General features: G+C 39.5%; 1 protein-coding gene across 1 annotated transcript in view; it reads right to left on the reverse strand.

The window, feature by feature from the left end:
* Nucleotides 1-21,476, reverse strand: part of chrna8 (cholinergic receptor, nicotinic, alpha 8) — a 63,181-nt gene that overhangs the window by 29,064 nt on the left and 12,641 nt on the right. The window contains exons 2-3 of the mRNA XM_079616836.1: nucleotides 20,601-20,740; nucleotides 4,032-4,076 (exon numbers count right to left, since the gene is read on the reverse strand). Coding sequence (XP_079472962.1) covers nucleotides 4,032-4,076; nucleotides 20,601-20,740 — 185 coding nt within the window. The remainder of the gene's footprint in view (nucleotides 1-4,031; nucleotides 4,077-20,600; nucleotides 20,741-21,476) is intronic.

The following is a 21,476-nucleotide window of genomic DNA, read 5'->3' on the forward strand; positions in this document are numbered from 1 at the left end:
TTGTCCATTAAAAGTCTCCATAATCAACGAGGTTCGTTCTGATATGTCAAGCATGCATGTTTGAGACAGAATATATCTTAAATATCCTCATTTGGTTTCTAACGATGAATGAAAGATAAATGGGTGTGAAGCAACATGAGGGTTACTACCTCTCTAAAATATTTAATTATTTTGGTAGAATACCCTAAACACTTTCCAAAAAATGTAACAAAAAAATGTGTGTTGGGCACAACTATTATACATTTAATTTGTCCCTCTTTATATCTTGCATTGCCACTTTTCAGGTTCACAGATTGCCATCATTATAAAACAACCTTTCAACTATTTGTGATAATTTGTTTGTGTATTGTTAACTGATGCAAAATTAATTCAGTTCAAGCAACAGGGAGAAATGATGTTTATTTCATCCTCACAGATCAGATCAGTCAGGAGGAAAGAGGAGTTTCTGTCCCACACATCTCTCTGTGGCTCAGATGTCCCAGTGTGCTTTAGTGAGCGTGTTCCCTGGGGCGCTGCCTCTCTCTGTGGACACAATGGCTTGCTCGGCACTGACATCATGATAGGATCAGGGAATGTGCGCTGCACATATTTTATGTACTGGAACACATACTTCGAACATACTATTTCTCCATGTCCAAGAAAAGAACAGATCCACTTTGTTCCCAATGTCACGTGCAGTTTCATGTTTTTAATCAACACTAAAGAATTTAGAACCAAAAAAGAGGAGGTGAGAGTACATTTGAACCAAAAAAGAGGAAAGTTTGAGTGGCCAAAGACTCTCCAAGGATCACAGATGGAGAAATGCAGGTTTAGTTGAGTCTTGGGGCCAGAAAGCCTATAAAAAAATAAAAAAATACACCCCAGAAAAATAGGAGGTTGCAAAAAGTATTTAATTAAATGTGCAAATAATTCTAGCCATTTCATTTTTAGAATGAAAGATCAAAAGGATAAACAATGCAGATTTATTTTTTTAGACATCTTTGATCATAATTTACCGGAGTGCAAATAATTCTGACCACAACTGTATATTAAAGCAACTGAGGTTTGTAGAAGCTACATTATGCTAAAATTGGACATATCTTAGGGGTACAAAACTCCCTGGAGGGCCACAGTCCTGCAGAGTTTAGCTTCAAATCTAATTAAACACACCTGATCAAACTAACCAAGTCCTTCAGGGTTATTTGAAACTACAGGTGTGTTGGACTGGGTTGGAACTAAACTCTTCAAGACTGTGGCACTCCAGGTGCTGAGTTTGGCACACTTTATCTAGGACCAAAACACAACCGTAATCTCTCTCTTAGCCTTTATCTCATTCATAATCTTATGTGTCTAATGCTACATTTAATATTTGTGGTGTCTATCTGTGGGCCATAATCTACAACGTCAAATAATCTTTTTAAAGCTTTAGTTCACCCAAATTCTGTCATTATTTACTCACCCTCATGTTGTTCCAAACCCATAAGACTTTTGTTCATCTTCGGAACACACATTTTTAAGATGAACGATGGTCTTACGGGTTTAGAACAACATGAGGGTGAGTAATTGATGACAATTTATTTTTATTTTTGGGTGAACTAACCCTTCAAGTCAATATATGGGCGATCATCTGTGTAAGGTCTGTTTCTAAATCAGTTTAGCACTTTGGAAAGCAACTGGTCTGGATGTTGGGTTCATAATCAGAGCAGCTCCTTAGTGGAAAATTTCTTATCCAGCTTAATTTCATGGTTAAGTGCTCAGTTGGCTAAAATCATGCATTATGGCTGATGAGGTCAATAAAGGTGAATTAGAGCCAAGGAATGTTTCAGACAGATAGAAACACCTTTCAACAACTAAAACTCACTGTTGGCATCAGCCAAATTGGAGCCATTTGTGAGCGTATATTTTTATGAAATTTCACACTTGCTTTTAATCTGATTATGTGTTTACCAAATATATTTAATATGCTTACGGTTTGCATGTTTAGTGGGCCTGGACATTTTCACAATTAATTTGGTTTGTAATGTTTCTCACCATGGAAGCTTTCACTCAAGTAAATAATATCCAGATTAGGTTTGCAGAACTCTACTAAATTCAAATTCTGGCATCATTGCTCTTGGTTGCTGAAAACAGTTGAACAACCTTATGGCAATGTTCATATGCTTTTTTTATGATGCTCATTTAAATACTGCAGTGAAATGAATAAACATAAGTAATGTATGCAGCTGTTTATATAATATAATATAATATATCTATTTGTTTTTATTTATTCTGAATTTTGCTTAGAAATATTGTAGATCTGTTTTTTTTTTTTTAAAGTGAAACAAAATATGCTAAAAAAAAAAGGAAGTCTGAAGGAGTGCACCAGAGGATGGCAGCCTTGATCAGATCCAAATGCAAACAGCTTAATGTAATTAATCAAGTCAGAAAGGCCATTATAAGTCAAGCTCCCAGACATAGACTTGTCCTGCTCCGCTCCAAGCTGTTATTTTAGTTGTAAATCTGCCTGATGTGACCAAGGGATGTGACATTAAACCTAGAAGCCATTGAAATGTCGTTATCTTGTTGCTCTGAAGTCTGAAACTTTTGTTAGCGTGACCTGCCATGCAACTGGAACAGCCTATTTAAATTTCAAATAATCCTGCTGTTGTTTTTGCTTTCCAGGGTGATGTCTGAACAATGAGGACTTGAGGAAGATGTGCCGCTGAGCAGCATAACTGAGCAGGACAGGAAAAAAGGCACCGTCATGTTTAAAACAAGCCAAATTGCTATTAGACTTTAAAAAATTATAGCGTGACAGTATAAGGGAGAGGAGATTAACTACTTTGTAGTGTAAGACTTGAGAAATTAAAAAATGCCGGGCAGTCTGGTAGAGGAATGACCACTCCCTGAGAAGACAAATGACCTTTCTGGAAAATTAACATTTGAACTCTCTCTTGTGAAATTAGCATCTCCATTCCAGATGCAAGTCTCACCTAAGTATCATCCTAATCTACATCTCTTTCCCTTGAGTCCCCATTCTCCCAGTCCTCTCTCTCATGCTGAGATCACCTGAATTCACCCAAAAATCTATATGGTTTAATGTGAACAATTATCATACAACACTATACATGTTTGGTCATTTGGAATGTCTCAGTGTGACTGGTACAAAGGTCTCATTATCCACAGAAGTAAACCAAAAGGTAATACAGTTTTTAAGAGTTTAAAGATAACTTGTTTACAAATGGCATCCTGCTATCAAAAGGTGTAAACTCTGAATGCAAATTCCAATTGTTAGCAAATTGTTTCCATGTGAAAGAAGTGTCTGTCTCGGTTTGGACATTTAAAGGAAGTTCATAAGAGGCTAAGGGCGATTTGTAATGAGATCGGCCCATAATGCTGAGTGTCTCTCAGACACTTAGCATCATGTATTTCTTGAGGTACATCTTTTACTCTTTTTCTCTGAACATTTGATGTTATTATATTGATTATCTTTGAACTGATTATGAAATTGGCATGATACATTTACCTGACATAATACATTGTTACATTTGATTTTATTCTGAATTACTCTGAAATTATTTTCTCAAGTAGATTAAGTGAAGTCTTATGTTTCCGCAATTCTGCGTTCAGGGTTAAGTACATAGATCCCAGTTTAGATGGACCGTGAGGCACATCTGGTGGGATTTTAGATTCCTGACTAACTGCTTGACTTTATCTAAGTTGTTATGCAGTCTGAAATAGGGGGCTAGATAAGAATACTATTGGGGTAATAGCAGCATTTTGGAGTGGCATTATCTTAATGTATTAGCCATAACCTCTGGTTTTTACTGTGAACCATTGATACACAACCATTGATTTAAAATATGTTATTGAAATGTAATCTTGACAAATAGTCAAAACAAATGTGGTCATCCCCAAAAGTAGCTGTGACACTTAGTGAGTAAATACTGTAGTTGCCTGGGACATTAACCAAAATGGCCACCAAGTAGATTCCTTAAAGAGATTTTTGACCACACACACTTACACATACATGCACAATGCAGGAGTGCAAAAGAAAGTAAGTAGAAACTCACCAGCTGTAGCCAGGCGTTGGTTATTAATACCTGATTTTTTTCATCCTGGGGCAGAGAAAAAGGAGATAAAAAGAGATTCAGTATCAAATGAGGACATAAATTAAGGATTACTTCAAATTGAACAAATCTCCTTTCTGCTTCTATAATCCCAACCCTTTTTATGAACAAAGACTTTTATTCTTTTTTTGGCTTCTGTGTACCATTCGCTCTCTATCTCTCTTTCTCACACACACAAATGCAGACTTTGCCTTTTGGAGCATTTGAGATAAGGCCAAGAAAAACCCAACTATGACACTCAATGAATAGGAGCAATCAAACCTTAAAGCAGTTCCACAATGTGACAATCACCATTACAATACAGATCTCATAGTAAACCTCTTGGGATTTAAAGCTTCACTTCAACATGCATCGATCGGTGTCAGAATCTCTCTGTATTTATTTGAGCTAAAGAACATACAGCTTTGAATGATCAAAGATGTTGGTTTCGTTCAGAGACGTGTCAGCTCTGATTTCCTCACATTTCATTCAGTTTGGACCAGGGATGATCTACAGTGTCATCAATTTCTCATGTTTTTACCCTCGATATACTTGTTTCTGGCTTCATCTATAGTTCAATAAGTAACTGACTGATATGAACAGACAGCATAAGCTTCAAACAGGTTCAAGTGTCAGCACAGTTTATACACAATATCAAAGATATAGAATAAGATTTGAACAAAAATAAATATTTTTTTAAGGGAGTTTATAGAGTGAGTTTCACTAACAAAAAAGTACTGTTGTATTGCCGTGTAGCCCTGTATATTATTAGTAATACCATGGATTTTGTTACAATAGTTACAAACCATAGTTACTTGCTACCATGTCAAGTCATCTTCATTTATATAGCGCTTTTAACAATGTAGATTGTTTCAAAGCAGCTTTACAGTAATAAACCGATAATTTAAGGTAACAGATTATTTTGACTTTATAGCGGTTCTTGAATAAAAATATTTTCTAGCTAAAGTTAGTTTTGATTGATTCAATTCCGTTGCAAGGGTCACTAAATTAGAGGCCGCTAAGACGACACCGTTCTCTCCACACAGACTTTAAACGCAAACCTGTGAGATGGCGCCCACGTGCGCATTAATTCTATAGATATGCGCATTTGAATATATGTGCGCAGGTTTGTAATTCCCTACAAACCAAGCCTAAACAAACTACTTGTCTGGCCTTAAAATTTTGATACAGAATTTTATCACTTCGGGGTAGATACGCGAAACCGAAATTATCCCGACAACGCTTTATCTGTAGAGTGGTAAAGGGATCCTTCTCAGAGGAGAGACTAGTTGGCACTTCAGCACTGTGTTGACATCGGGTCCAGGCGAAGGTCCTTCGTCAGATCTGGATATGGCCTGGATCCGGCAGGCTGCAAAAAACATCGGGATAAACAAAGACACAAAAATTTGCGTAGATGCCATTCTTCTTATTATGTAACGAGTAAGTAATCAGCAATATTTTAAAATGTATACAATGTTTAATAGGGAGCCAATGCAGTGTTGACAGAACAGGGCTAATATGGTCAATACTTCCTGGTTCTGGTAAGAACTCGAGCTGCTGCGTTTTGAACTAGCTGTAGTTTGTTTATTAAGCATGCAGGGCAACCACACAGTAGAGCATTACAATAATCTAGCCTTGAGGTCATGAACGCATTAACTAATTGTTCCACATTTGTCAATTAGAGCATATGGCGTAATTTAGATATATTTTAAGATGGAAAAATGCGGTTTTACAGATACTAGACACGTGACTTTCAAATGAAAGATTGGTATCAAAGAGCACACCCAGGTTCCTAACCGACGACGAAGACTTAACAGAGCAGCCATCAAGTGTTAGACAGTACTCTAGGTTATTACGTGTGGAAGTTTTTTGTCCAGTAATTCGAATCTCTGTTTTTTCAGAATTTAGTAGTAGGAAATTATTTTCCAATTTCCAACATCCAATTTTTTATATCAGCTATGCATTCCGTTAATTTTGTGAAATGTCGATTTAGATGAAGTAACGAGTTTGCAAAATTCTTCTAAATATTCATTTGTAAATGTAAAATGTAAAATGTAAATATTATAGTATTTCAATATGTTAATCATACACTACTACAGTATATGTCAAAGTAACATTGTATTAATATGACTATAGGGATCCAATATGTCTTACATTATTCATTAGGCTACATTCAAAAGTTTGGGAGTCAATATGATTTTTTTTTTTAATAAATAAATATTTAGCAAGGATAGATTAAACTGATCGAAAGTGACAAAACACCCTTTACACACAAAAATCCATTTCAAATAAATGCTGTTTTTTCTTACAAAAACAAATTACAACATTTCACAATACGGTTTAATTAGTTAACATTAGCTCTGTCATGACAACTCTCAGAGATTGGCATGATAATAGTAATTAATATTGGCAAAGGTGCTGCAAGTACTGAGACTTGCTACTGCCATTACATTCACAGACATGGTGCTGTGAGCATAGACGTTGGAACAGGGGGGTCGGGGCGCGCAGGTTGCCGCCCGAAGGGTCGTCTCCTCCATGGCCGCCTGGAGTCTTCAGTCCCTGCTGACCCTCCTGAGGAAGACTCCAGGACCTCCGTTAAATAGTTAAAATAAAATTATAATACTTTTTGATAATAATTTTTAAGCATGCCTCTATTTTAGGGCCACTGAATGTCATGTGCAGTATTTCTACTATTTTTGTTCATGATGTCGATTCTCACTCTTGGGAACAACGCTTTGTTTTTTTCCCCGTCCTTTTTCTTTATTATTAAATTACTATTATTGGCCTGTCTGCTGAAACTCTGTCACTTGAAAGAATTAATGCCTCTCGCCATGGGTTCAGTGAGTAAAAGACTCTTTGTTAAGCCATCTTGATATAAGGTCCCCACACAAGGTTAGTAATTTCTCTATATATCCTCCATATGTGTCAAAACCAGACAGTATCTGTCTCTTCTTATTTTTATTCCTTCTGTCTCTTCCTTTGTCACACTAAAGTCCCTGTTGTTTTCTGCTCTTGCAGAAGAAAGTGAACATAACATGTTGTCTGTGAAGGATAAACTGAAGTCTTGTGACATGCAATCAACGTCAGACAGGGAGGATGATAAGGGTGCCAGCACAATCCTGACCAAAATTTCATCTGTACATCTACTAACCCTCTTTGTTAAGCCATCTTGATATAAGGTCCCAACACAAGGTTAGTAATTTCTCTATATATCCTCCATATGTGTCAAAACCAGAGAGCACGCGTACGAGAGAGAGAGAGAGAGAGAGAGAGAGAGAGAGAGATGAGGGACACCCTAAATGTACACCCGTAAACATGACACATCAGTTGCCTGTTTGATCTTTTGTTTTGTTTTTCTCTGCTGAGTATCTATCATTTACTTTTTTTCTTGTTCTCGCTCTCTGTCTCTTCTTATTTTCCTTCCTTCTGTCTCTTCCTTTGTCACACTAAAGTCCCTGTTGTTTTCTGCTCTTGCAGAAGAAAGTGAACATAACATGTTGTCTGTGAAGGATAAACTGAGGGCTTGTGACATGCAATCAACGTCAGACAGGGAGGATGATAAGAGTGTTATAAGAGTGCCAGCACAATCCTGACCAAAATTTCATCTGTACATCTAGGTACTAATCCTGAACCTACCCCTAAACCCAACCTTAACCCATATTGCTACCTTACATTACTTACAGTATTCTCATGGGTAAGTACGTAAGTACATTGAAAGTGCATATAATATAAAATAAAGTGCAACCGTAATATCTCTCTATATAAATGTTTGACAAAAATGCAGTTGGATGTGCTACGCTATCATAATGGCATGGGGAAGTCCTTGGAAATGTGTGTAGAATTTGATCAGATTGTCTGTCTATCCAAAATAATGAAGTACCCATAAATTCACAGGCATAAAGTGGAAAACAATCCTGCTGTGGAAATCTAATTTACTTTCTATTAAGTTCCTCGGACAACCCCCTCAATATCTTTCAAAGGATTGATTCCACCTTAATTTCTAATGATTAGTGGATTTGAAGCTTAATCTTCATTGTAGCCAGCTGCCCAATACATTGTAAACAGGAGTGTTTCCTGGCAAACTAATAAACTTATACACAATGACTTTTAGACTGTGTTCCAGCTACCCAATCAGATTTGAACAGCACATTTTCAGCCAGTCTTGTCATTTTTGTGAGCAGTATACATTAGATGGTCATTGAACATGTGCCGCCAAAAGACAAACACAGGGGACAACATACAGTATATTACTGTATGGATACGACCTCCACGGCTAAGCTTTTCCAAATATCTTTTCCTGCATATGGCAGTACTCATAAAATTGCAGTTCCATTCCAATATCTAACTGAAACCTAGTGAAACATGAACACAGCCACAACAAGCAGCAGCCAATTCTGTATGAGCATCAAACAAGCTTGCTGAAAAAGAAAGAAGGGCATACAGCATTAGAACAACATCGGGGGAAAATGGTGACTTAATGTTTATTTTGGAGGAACTTTTCCTTTCCTTTTAAAATGTGTACTGTGAAATCTATCAAGCTTATGTTATGATATCAAATACTGGATTGTGGGTTAATAGTGTATTTGAAGTCATTACTGCAGTAATTAGTGTTCCAATTGACAGGGAATTTGGACCGTATTTACTTTTAATTAATCCTCTCTCAGTGCAATTGGGTTAATTGCGAGCGTAAGAGGAGCTAAACACACAGCACTAGCAGGAACAAACAATCTGATTGGTCCACTAATTGTGACTTCCCAAGTTTAAAACATTGATTCAGATTTTAAATTTCAGGCATATCACCCATGCAAGAAATATGGTTTGCTATCCAGTACAGTAGGCGGAGACAATGCTTCTAAAGAGTTGATGGCCATTAAAACAAGGATATTACAAAAAAAATATTACCTCACGAGGGAAATCATGAAATCATTCTGGTGTCCATGAAGATGTGAAAAAAATAGGCATAAATCTAGCTTACACATTTACCATTTATTCAGGCTAATTGAAGTAATGACGGATCAAACCTGTTTGATCAATAGTGGCAAGACACATATAAGGACACCTGACAAAGTGGGTTGTCCGTCAAGAAACAGGAAACAAAATTCTGAAGATGGTGAAATCACCTTTACCATCATGTAAGTTGCGTGCGCCTGGCAAATCTGCCGTTATAATAGCAATCCGCCATGGAACAAGCGCGCCTGCTCTTAAAGGGAATGTGAGATGGCGCTCTGATTGGTTTATTGCACGTTATGCCCAAACACCTATGAGTAATGTAGCTACTTCAGACCAACCATTTTAGATTTGCGTTGGGCACAATAGTAATTTATCCCACCGGTGTAATAGCAACAGCGCCCTAGATCTGCCCACAAAGGTACTTGCGTTTCACATTTGATACTTGCGTTTCAGGTAGTTAAAATAGTGTTCACCTTCCAACCCCATATTCAGTTCCAGGCATTGGAGGTGTTGTGTTTGTTGCCAGTACTGGACCCCTGTCACCTGCTGTAAGGGCACCCAGACTTTTTCCCGCTGTTATAGCGAATCAAGTAAAAAACAAACACCTTCACAAAAACAGCATTTCCACTCCATTCCATGCTACTGCAAGTGTTACCACCCCGTCACAGTGCGGCGGGCTGCCATCTGCGGCTCTCCAACCCCACGCCGCCCGAAGCCGGTCTAGGGAAGCCATTACGGGCATGTCGAATTGGGTTTTAGAAACAATAAAATGGTGATACTCGCTCGAATTTGCTCGCAGACACGCTCTGCACCGCTTCCATGCGCTGCTCAAGAACCAGCACGTACTAGTCCGATCAGACAATACCGCAACAGTAGCGTACATCAACCGATAAGGTGGTCTACGCTCCCGCCATATGTCGCAACTCGCCCGCCACCTCCTCTTATGGAGTCGGAAGCATCTGAGGTCGCTTCGAGACATTTATATCCTGGGAGACCTGAACTGTGCAGCCGATGAGCTCTCACGGCTTCAGCCTCTTCCTGGAGAATGTAGACTCCATCCCCAGTCGGTTCAACTGATTTGGGATCAGTTTGGGGACGCTCAGGTAGACCTGTTTGCCTTCCATTACTCGTCCCACTGCGCCCAGTTTTACTCCCTGACCGAGGGCACGCTCGGCACGGATGCACTGGCGCACAGATGGCCGTGGGGCCTCCGCAAGTATGCGTTTCCCCCAGTGAGCCTTCTTGCACAGACCCTGTGCAAGATCAGGGAGGACGAGGAGCAGATCATCTTGGTTGCGCCCCATTGGCCCACCCGGACCTGGTTCTCTGAACTTGTACTCCTCACGATAGCACCTCACTGGCCAATTCCTCTGAGGAAGGACCTATTTTCTCAGGGACGGGGCACCCTATGGCACCCTCATCCCGATCTTTGGAACCTCCACGTGTGGCTCCTGAACGGGAAAGAGGTAGGTTTGAATACATACTGGACGCCACTGCTTTGGCTTACCAGCAGCAAGGTCGACCGTGCCCCCTTGGTGTGAAGGCCCACTCCACCCGGAGTGTGGCTGCCTCTTGGGCTCTAGCACATGGCGCCTCGCTAACAGACATCTGCAGAGCTGCTGGCTGGGCGACACCCAACACATTCGCCAGATTCTACAATCTCCGAGTGGAGCCAGTGTCAGCTGGTACTAGGACCCGCTCAGGTGTCTTCGCTTGCCACTCCATGGACTGGATACGTGCGATATTCTCCTCAGGTGAGCCTCACAAGCCCTGAGTTCCTCCAGCGCTGTTGACGTCAACGCCAGTGTTATGCCTCCGACAGCTTTCGCGATTGGCTAGGTGCCGCCATGTGCATGGTTCCCCCTCTGGGTGACCCCCACATGTGTATTTCCACTGTAAGCCTCTCTGAGCATGTGTCTTTCCCTTGGCAAGCCACTCTGCCACCCCTGGGGTTGAAATATTCCACCCTGCGGGCTGGACACCCCAGTGTTCTCGGTATGCACCCCCCTACGGGTCATATGTGTATTCTGTAAGTTGAGTATTTTGAAAGAAAAAAGTGTGAACAAGAAGGCCAAAAGCAATTACTGAGGGCCACCACATTAATAAATGCGAGTGCACTGAGAGCGCATACTTGGTGGCTAACCGTATTGCTAAGAAACTTCTGTAAGTGTCAGCACATTTCTGTGAACACTATTACAGTTAATCTGTCAATACATAAGAGATCACTGTAATGCAAAATAATCATTGTGATTCTACCGCACAGTCTTGCATCAGTGTTTACAGTATGCATACTATACATTGTTTAAGTATTTATTTTATAAAAAAGCATATCCAGAAAGTCAGCATATTTAAGATGAGTTCATCATGAGTTCATAAGCTGCTTATTTAGTGCTGATTTTCTAGATAGCTGTAGAGTAACATCATTACTCACTTCCCTGTTCAGGCTTCATGAATTTAACAAGGTTCGTTGTTATGGAAGGAAGGAGGTGGGAACCGGCGAACATTCAACACTTTAATAAAATAAATACATAATGAAAGTATAAGCCAGCAGCCCCTCGCGGACGACTGCTGGCCAGTGGCCACACAAAACAGAAACAAAACACAAGTTCAGCCCTGTTCCTCTCTCGATCTCCACTGTCGTCACTCCTCCTTTTATACTTCCGCTCCTCTGTGAGAGATACGAGACCAGTGCATCGCGCAGGTGTCGTTCATCATTAATCACGCCACCGGTCTCGTGCAGCTCTCTCACTCCGGATTTCCACCAACTGCAGAACAGCTGTGGATCGGCTCCGCTGCTTGTCGGCGCCGTGCTCCGCTGTCCCCACCAGGTCAGGATTTGTTGCGGAACGGCTGCGGCCGAGGGCCCACGACATCTCGCTAATTCACGTGTGATCGCGCGATATGTAGTTTCGATAAACAGAACCACCAAACCAGGAACAGATTTCCATCCGGATGAGTAGAGGGTACGTTTTCAAGGTGTAGTGTAGGGAAATATGATCCGCCATGATCACAGTGTATTTTATTTTGAAAATTAAACGGATCTTTTATTTTGTTTTGTTCTGTTTTTTGCTCGACTTCCTGTCCTGCGCACTCTGCCCTGTAGTGCTGCGGAGCTCTCCGGCATCCGGCAAAAATAGAAGCTCTGCGTATCTGCTCCGGAGGGCTGCGGATCGCCGGAGTCGGAACGCAGCCGTTCCGCAGTCAGTGAAAATACACACATTGACTTCAATGGAAACCTATTGACTGTTGGTGGAAATTAGGGGTCACGTCCCTCGACCTCGTCCTGCTCGCCACAATGAAACTTCACAGTCAATAACATCTATGAGTTTAACTAGTCTGGGGTCGTTCCAACCATCGTTCCAACGAACATTTGCAAACAGCATCGAAAAGTTTTGTGCTTGGAACGACAGCTCTCGACCTGTGGTTAAAAACAGTTTCTAGTTTGCATGAAATGTGGACTAAATAAATCTTTATTTTGAGCGAAACAAGCAAGCCGACATTCAGTACAACCGTTGTCTTTTATTTAGAATACATACAAATGTCTTTTACGTCTTTTAGTTTGTCTAGAGATTTGAAGCACCGTTATTGAAGACTGCGCATGTGCGAACGTGCTCTAATGTAAGATCGAGTCTATGATTGAATCTGGAAATAAACCAGAATAACTGAGAAAAATGAGAAATAGTCCTCAGATACCATGTCTGTAATTTATATCAAAACATCTAGCGTTAATTCGATCTCAAACAGTTTCATTAAAAGAAGTTTTTACTCCACCACGTGTGTGACGTCATAAACCAACATGGTTGAATGACCACTTTGCGACAATAGGTTTCGGGAAACAGTCTTGAACTGATTTCTTCAACGATGCATTTAACTATGGTGAAGCAGCGAGTTACGTCGTTGTATGGGTAACACACACCATGTCTGCTTTACTGCAACTGCTTTTGGATAATGCAAATGTCTAACACAATTCTGTGAAAGAACACTTCTACAGTACTTAAAGGAAATGAGACACATGAAAACCTGCATGCGGTAATGAGCAGTGACGGACTATTGTGATCGTATAGATAAGGAGGCGAGTGAGCGTTTTCGCTCTGTGAACCGATTAATTGAATCTTTCATATGAAAAAGATGTGGAATGAACACACATTGCAGATGACAGGAGATTATCCATAAGTCTGGAGGATCTTTAAATGGAGAATATAATAATGTGTTACTTGATTTGATAAAAAGAGGATGTGACTAATAATATGCACTTGAGATGAGGTGGAAGTGAACAATGGAGCGGAACTATGGAGAATCGGGGCAACTGTTCTAGGCCATATCTACTACACCCTCTCTCTATCTCTCTCCTACTCTCTCACGCTCCCAAAGCGTGTATGATTTTTGCCTGGAGCGAGGAGCATTTTGGACATTTTTGAGTGTTCTTGCTCATTCTGAGATTGTACCAATCATGAGCTTAACACGTTAACGGCCCATAATACAATTAGATGTCAGCAAGAATTCCTCATGTGTTAATGTCAGAGGTTTAGCCCAGTGGGCTGTGCACATGCTCTGACATCTTGCGCGATTGCACTTGTATGCAGGTGACCCTGAAATCTTGTCCAGCTTAGGTAATTTCTAGATCCCACCCTTTTATTCCCCCTTTTAATTAAAGTAACAAAATAAATATATATATATATATATACAGTATATATAATATATTAAAAACAACTTTAATGTGCTAAAGGTTCGGTCACATTAGCTGAATTTTAGTGAAATTTAATTCACAGGCAAAAAAAGGTTCATTATCAGACTTTTTTTTTTGTAAAGGTAGAGTACCTGGAAATGACTGACACTGAAAGTCTTGCACATAAAAATGCCCGCACCCACTTTTAGGTTAAATATATGGTGGATAGAGCTAACTAAAAGCGAGGTTTCTTTCACCATTGTTCAGTAAGCTAGCTTGGAGTGGGGAATGGAAAAATTGGAGTGGATGGCAGAATGCTATGGTCTTTCCATGACTGCAGGTTCCCATGTAAAAGAGAAAGAGTGGTACTGGCTGTCTTGTGGTATGAGGACAGCAGACGGTGAGTGAGAGAAGCCTGTACAGCATGGAGACTGGAGGACAGAAGGATGGAGGTCACAGAGGGGTTACTGTTTCTCTGGCCAGGCGGTGAGTGTGAGAGTTTCCTACCCTAAACCTCCCCACTGACACTGCTGTTTGTGTTTCCAGAATTCACTTTAGGTGTTTGCTGAACCATTATGAGGACATGTATACACATACTCAAGGGGTCAAATGTATTACATGGTGTTTGAGCTCCCCAAGACCCCTCTTAAAAGAATGTTTCAGGTTCAAAACAAGTCAATTGTATCATGTTGCATGTTAAGGTACCAGAGAAATTGATCTCAATATGTCCCTTAGGTTTTTTGTGTGTGTGTGTGTGTGTGTGTGTGTGTTTTTTGTAGATGATAACTGTTGTTAATGCTCTTACAACGTAAGTAAACCGGGCCAGTGCTCCAGGAGATTTAAAAGCAGAAATGTGGACACTTGCATAAATTATTCAGTAAAAAGCTGTCTATTATTTGAGCTGTACATTTGCCTAAAATTTAAATTTTTGAAGTTGGGACATTATTCTAGCTGGATTGTCGTCGAATGTACCTATTGTGTCCTGCCTAGCTAGATCCTGTTGCCAAGTCAAGTCCAGTCCAGGTCAAGTCTGTCTTGGTTTCACCTACGGGGTAGTTTTTGTTGTATTTTGTTTTATCTTATTATTGTTAAAAGCCCATCAACTCTGCACTTGAGTCCTCGCTCCTTTCACCACACAGTTTAATTGTTTATTGTTAAGTTTATTGCCTGACCCCATGCACTTTGATTGTTAGTCTTACCATAAAAAAAAAAATATATATATATTAAAGATGCATGGACTAGTCAAAATATTTTTCTGTGGTTAACAATACAACCTTAAAATTGATTGTAGCTCATTAAATTGAATAGCTCATTAGTTCAGTAGTTAATTGGTCAACCCTGTCTGCATTTAATTTGGTCCTGTCTGGACCATTAATTTGTCTTCAAGTCTCCCATCAGCCAACATTAATTCCAAACTACTGTTTTGTCTCCTAAAACTACAAGCTGTTTCCATTTAAGCCAATTCTGATACATTTGCGTAAAGTTTTTATTGCACATGATCATAAAATTCTATGCCATGCTGTAATGTAATGGACACACTGCATTCCAAATCAAAAGAGGCCTTTTCAATCACAAGAATTTTTCAGCTTTTGTTTCTCACAGTCCACCTATCCTCACACTCATAACCCTCCCGGCACTGTGGTGATGTAGAATGGTGTGGCAGCTGCCACCCCCAGCCCCCCTTAGCTGATTGAGAACAACTCATGCGTTCACGGTTTCACAGCATCCCAGTCATAGCTTATGGGCCTCTCGCCATCTGGGGCCGCGCAAGAGCCACGCCACGGCAGCCATGATTTAACACACAGGATAAAGAGATATTTCATAATTCACACAGTGAGATGGGTGAAGGATATAGATTTCAGCCAGGTGACGGGTGTTTTGGGACAGTGGAAATGGGGCAGTCAGGCATGCATACTTTTATTTTCTTTAATTTAATGTAATTTTTTAAAAACATTTTTATTGTTTGCATATAGAAAGTGGTTACAATATTAAAAGCAATATTCAAATTCAAAGAAAATGTGTAAAATAGTGTTAGCAAAACTAATCAAACAGCTATTATTTTTACCATTCTTTTTGGTGCCTCTATTCATAGAAATTATGCACTTTAAATCTGATAATTGCTCAGCATATACATTTAACTATTTTGCAGTATAATCTGTTATGCAAACATGTTGCACTCATCTTCCAGGATGATAAAGCTAAATTGCATGCTGTTAAATTCAAGACACTTGTAAATGCAAGGATAGTGTTCAGTGCCTTCAATGGCCTTACATATCAGCAGATTTAAACATCATTAATCCTTTAAGGGAAAATTTAAAGCGAGAGTACAGTATGTATTTTTACTAACGTTTTACACAGTTCAGGTTTAATATGCTGAGAAGAGCTGGATTAACCATATGGCCATTTGGGCCTAGCTAAATCAAAGAGGCTATGATGCAAGGCTGTATACTGGAAATGTTTTCAAAAAGTGTGAGATGCAGCGGAATGGCCAAAGACTGAACTAAAATAGTTCTGAAGACAAAATGTACCCCATTTCCTAAATTAGCTCTTGATATCAATCTATTGTTCTTTTTTGAGGGAACATCAATGCTGCGTTATTGTGTTGATGCTATGGAATGCTTTTACAATGAGGAAGCTCTGATGCTCTTTGATGATGAAGAAGAGTGTGTCTCTGCACCTCATGGTTCAGACCAGGCCAGGCCAAAGTGAATCAGATCATGGAGCTCGCAGATGGAGCTGTTAGAAGAGCCTGAGACAGGCCCAGCCCTTTCTCTTCCTCTCTCTACAGACTCTGAAGGTCACACTCTGGACTCGGAAGCTCTCTCTGCGATTTCTTCAGGTCTAGATGACGACCTGCCATCTGGGGAGTCTAGCTTCGAGGAGCAAGATGAAGAGGGGGGTTACGAGTCGAGTGTGGCTGGTGAGCAGCGCTCGTATTTGAAATGTTATGAGTAGTTGCTCGAAGTCGTTACTCGAGCGGTGGCTAAATTGAACATCGAAACTGCCGAACGTCTCTCCTTGGGTTCTGAAAACTATAGAGAAAGGTTACAAAAATCAGTTCAGGTTTCGTCCTCAGTGGCATGCTCGGTGAAGCCAGAGCAGATTGTGTTGCTTACGCAGGAATTAAAGTGTCTCTTGGACAAAGGGGTCATATAAAATGTTCCTCTCCCAGAGAATCAGGTTTTTACGGTCAGTACTTTCTGGTACCCAAAAAGGACGGGGGGTTGTCTCCAATTCTCGATCGTCTCTTGAACTGCACTCTGTGGATTTACAGGTTCAAAGTGTTAATGTTGAAGCTTATCGTGTCTTAAATCCCATCCAAGGATTGGTTTGTCACGATAGACTTAAAGGACGCATATTTCCAAATATTGCCTGTGCTCAGGGTGTTCCTGAGGTTCGCTTTTGGGGGGCGATGTTTACCAGTATTGGTTTCTTCCCGTTGGACTAGCCTTGTCTCCTCGCACCTTCACCAAGTGCATAGGTGCAGCTCTGGCTCCCTTGTGACTCCAAGGCATCAGTTTACTAAATTGACATCAATGACTGGCTGATATTGGCTAAAGCCAGATGCACACTGTGTGATTTTGGCCATCTGTTTGGCCATCAAATTTGACCTGCAATGATTTTCTTTGTAGCCACCATTTCAATCCTGGGTCTTGCCCATGGACTGGCCAAGGTGATATTGCACCCTTGGCCAGATTACATCCTGAGGGTGCCTTCATCATCCTTTCATCCTGTTGTTCTACAAGCCTTCTACCCTCCACTGTTTGAAACTCAGGAGCAGGAGAGGCTTAATAAATGATGTCCAGTTCGGGCCCTTAGGAAATATGTCCCATGGTGGTATGGGCATTAATGATTAGAGTGCGGATCGGAACACATTTTTCTGTCCAATTTTCTGTGATTTTCCAGCATCACACGACCAACCGTCACATTCTGCTTGTTCAACGTCAACAGATTACAAGAATAAGCATAATGGAACAAAACAATTCAAAACAAGAGCCAGAGCAAATACTTTATTATCTATCAAAATTTTTACACAGAAACGAACGATCTGTGAAATTAAATACCAGTAACACTTTCGCAAAGCGTTTCAACTGAAAAAACGCTACGCTGCCAAACCGCTCTGAAGCACCCACAGCTAGGTGCTTTGGTTGACACACAGCCATATTTATTAATGGAAAAAAGAACTGTGATGTCCGCACACTGAATTGACAGCTCCAAACTACTTTAATTGAAAGTGCAACGTTTTGACAGTCAGGTCTTCATCAGGCACCATCAGGTGCGGACATCATGCTTTTTTTCATTTTTTTTTTTTTTTGTGTGCACCTGAGCCCAATTAAGGTGTGTGGGATATGCACATTTTTTTGTATTTTTGATTCTCCACATTATTCATTGCCCACAAATTTATCATATATATATATATTTATGCAGTCAAGTGCAACAGCTACTGAGCCAAAAAGTGATCTTATTAATGTTTCATGTGGATCTTTTCATGCTCAGGGACTCCCGCTGTGATGAAACATCAACATATGTATTCGTCAGGCATATAAAAAGGAAAAGAAAAAATTAAAAAATTAAATTGTGCCTGTGAGAAAATAAACTTTTCACCTGGATTCACAAAACATAAAAAAAAAACATAAAATAATTCTTAAAGGTGGGGTATGTAATTCTCTTTTTTGGCCATTTTTTCAAAATCACTTAAAATCCTATTCCTAACCCACTCACAGCCACTGAGTTAGAAGCACTGAAATAAAAATTAAGCAATTCATTATTTTGTATGCACAAAAGTACTTAAGAATGTTCTTAAGTTAAAATGAACCTACAATTTGTCTTAAATTGCTAAATGTAAGATATTATTGAATTTATTGGGTTGCTTCAAATGAATTATTGTAATACATATAAAATACAAATTGCTACTACTAGGGTTGAGCACTAGTATCACAAAGTGACAGGATCCATAATGTAAACAATGATCAATCATAATAATGTATGTGACGCAACTTTGTGCTGAATTCAAATTCAGTTTGAAATATACAAAAACAAGTTAATTAGGGACCTTGTTTTTCATTTTTATTAGGCTATAACTTTCTCCTGTGTAATTCCTGTTTTGTTCTCTCAAAATTAGAAGAAAAAAAATTATAACCACTTAAGTTATGAAAACCCTAGTTTTAATATACCCTTACAATTATAACAATAGGGATTTTCTCAAATTAAAGGGTTTACTATACTTAGTACTGGGACTTGGTTACCTTTGGAAGTACAAAGAAAAGATTTAAATTATTAAGAGCCCGGTGAAAGGAAAACAACATCTGCTAAGGAGCAGAAAACAAACATTTTCATTAACAGCACAGTTCCCAAGTGAACTGGTCTCGTAAGTCCAAGCGGGTCAAAATATTAAAACCAGCCATATAAAAAGGGTGTTAATTGTTAGGTTTGTATGGACTTTGCACTTTGAAGCAAAAAATAATAATAATCAGAAGGCTCTTGATGTTTACAGTAAATTATCAAAATAAAATAAGTCTACTTTTGAACATTTAAGCCACAAATAAAATATATACATTTCATTTCCATTAGATAAACCAAGTGACATATGCACAGAAATTATGATAAAGATCTAACTTAACATTTCTGGCCATATCTTTTAACCAACTGTTTTCAAGGTGATTTTTAGTGGATCTACTGTATAAAGTCAGTTCCTCTCAGGTGTAGTGTCCAAATACAATCAGAAAATGTCTTGAGTCTTAGTTTTAAATAAATCTTACAAACTCCTTTTTTTGTTTGATATTTTGCTGCATAATGCGAATACTGTAAATTTGGGGTCGATGTCCTTTGTAAACACAAAACACAATTACATCATAAATCAGCTTTATGTGTGTAGAGACAGTGGGCCCTATTTTAACGATCTGAAATGCAAGTATAAAATATGAAACGCAAGTAACTTTGTGGGCGGATCTCGGATCGACGCAAATCTAAAATGGGTTGGTCTGAAGTACATTACTCATAGGTGTGGTTTGGGCGTAACGTGCAATAAACCAATCAGAGCGTCATCTCACATTCCCTTTAAAAGCAGGCGCGCTTGTTCCATGGCGGTTTACTGTTATAATGGCGGATTTGCCAGGCGCACGCAATTTACATGATGGTAAAGGTGATTTCGCAGTCTTCAGAATTTTGTTTCTGGTTCTTGACGGACAACCCACTTTGTCAGGTGTCCTTATATACCATGTGTCTTGCCACTATTGATCAAACAGGTTTGATCCGTCATTACTTCAACTAGCCTGAATAATTTGGGTAAATGTGCTAGATTTATGCCTATTTTTTCACATCTTCATGGACACCACAATGATTTCCCTCATGTGGTAATATTTTTCCTTGTAATTATGTATGGTTTGCAAAAATGGGAACTGAATGCATCTGTGTAGGTGAGAGAAGCAAAGTGTATGTGCATTGTGCACACGCTACATTATGGCCAAGCATGCGCCCATAGAATCTGAAAAACACGCCACTGTCTTTAGACTAGGTTTTTTCTGGTCTGTGGCGGGATTGTTTTCTCCTCTTTTCGCTGAACCGCGAAAAGTCCGCTGTGCGTCGGGTGCAAAATAGGAATGATACATGCGTCGGTGTACAAAGTCAATTGCGCTGGGTGCAAGATAGGGCCCCATGTGTGTTCCACCTCATGTAAGCTACTATCAAAGACCATTTTTGAACCAGGACAGTCCTGGCATATGGTGGAATGGAGGTAAAGATTACCTTCACCTACTCCATGTACAGTCTTATTAATCAATCTGAAATCAATGGATGCAGTAGTGAAGAGATTGATCCAACTGCAAATCACCACTTAAAACACTAATATGCATGGTGTGATACAAACCAGCCTCATGAAAGGAAGATCACATAAAATAGAAGCAGACGCAGAAACTCACCACGTCTATGATCTGAAGCAGTGTGAGTCCCAGCTCCACCACTATGGGTGAAGAATCATTGAGCACAGGCCTTTCCAGTCTGTTATAGTTGTTCATCAATTCCTTATACAACTTTCGCTGATATTCCCCTTGTAATGAGTCTAAAGAAATAAAGAAAGGAAGAAAGGATGAAAGGAAGAAAGACAGATTACAATTCTGTCATATTTTCCTAATCTCTTTGTAGAGCCGTCCCAAGCGTGGGGTGGGGCCCAGTGCAACCTCACTCCAAAAGATGGCCCTGTCTATATGTCTTTCTTTTTTTAAGGGATCACATAAGACATTTTGAGGAATGTACTGGTCTTTTCACGCAGTTACAATTACAACTGTGAAAAGGAGACCAAAGAAAACATGAAAGCATTAAAGGGAAGTTGTAATAGTCATTTCTTCCCTGTGTAGTGAAACATCTTCTTGTACAAGAAGAAATGTAGGCCGGGACTTGATTTTATTCATCGTGAATTGATTGGATCTTTGGATCATTGAATGATGTGCACGAATAAATCGTATTATTATTTATTATAATAAATACTGCAATATTTCATAAAAAAAAAAAAAAAAAAAAAAAACTAGAATTGTCCAATTTGATTTCATGGTGACTTTAAAGTATAATAAATATGATACATATGCTGCATGATATATGGGCTTATGAGAGTTCATGAGTAGCAATGTTGTTTTTGTGAATGAAACATTTTCAGTTGATCCAGTTCACAATCCTTGTCTGAATCATATGCTCACAAAATCACAACTCTGTAGCGGTTAACTGCTCAACAGAAGGCAATAGTATCAGTGAATGATACAATAAACTTTGGACTGTTTTTCACACGAAGCTATCGCATGACT

Source organism: Phoxinus phoxinus (assembly GCF_949152265.1).
Source record: "Phoxinus phoxinus genome assembly, chromosome: 6".
Lineage (NCBI taxonomy): Eukaryota > Metazoa > Chordata > Actinopteri > Cypriniformes > Leuciscidae > Phoxinus > Phoxinus phoxinus.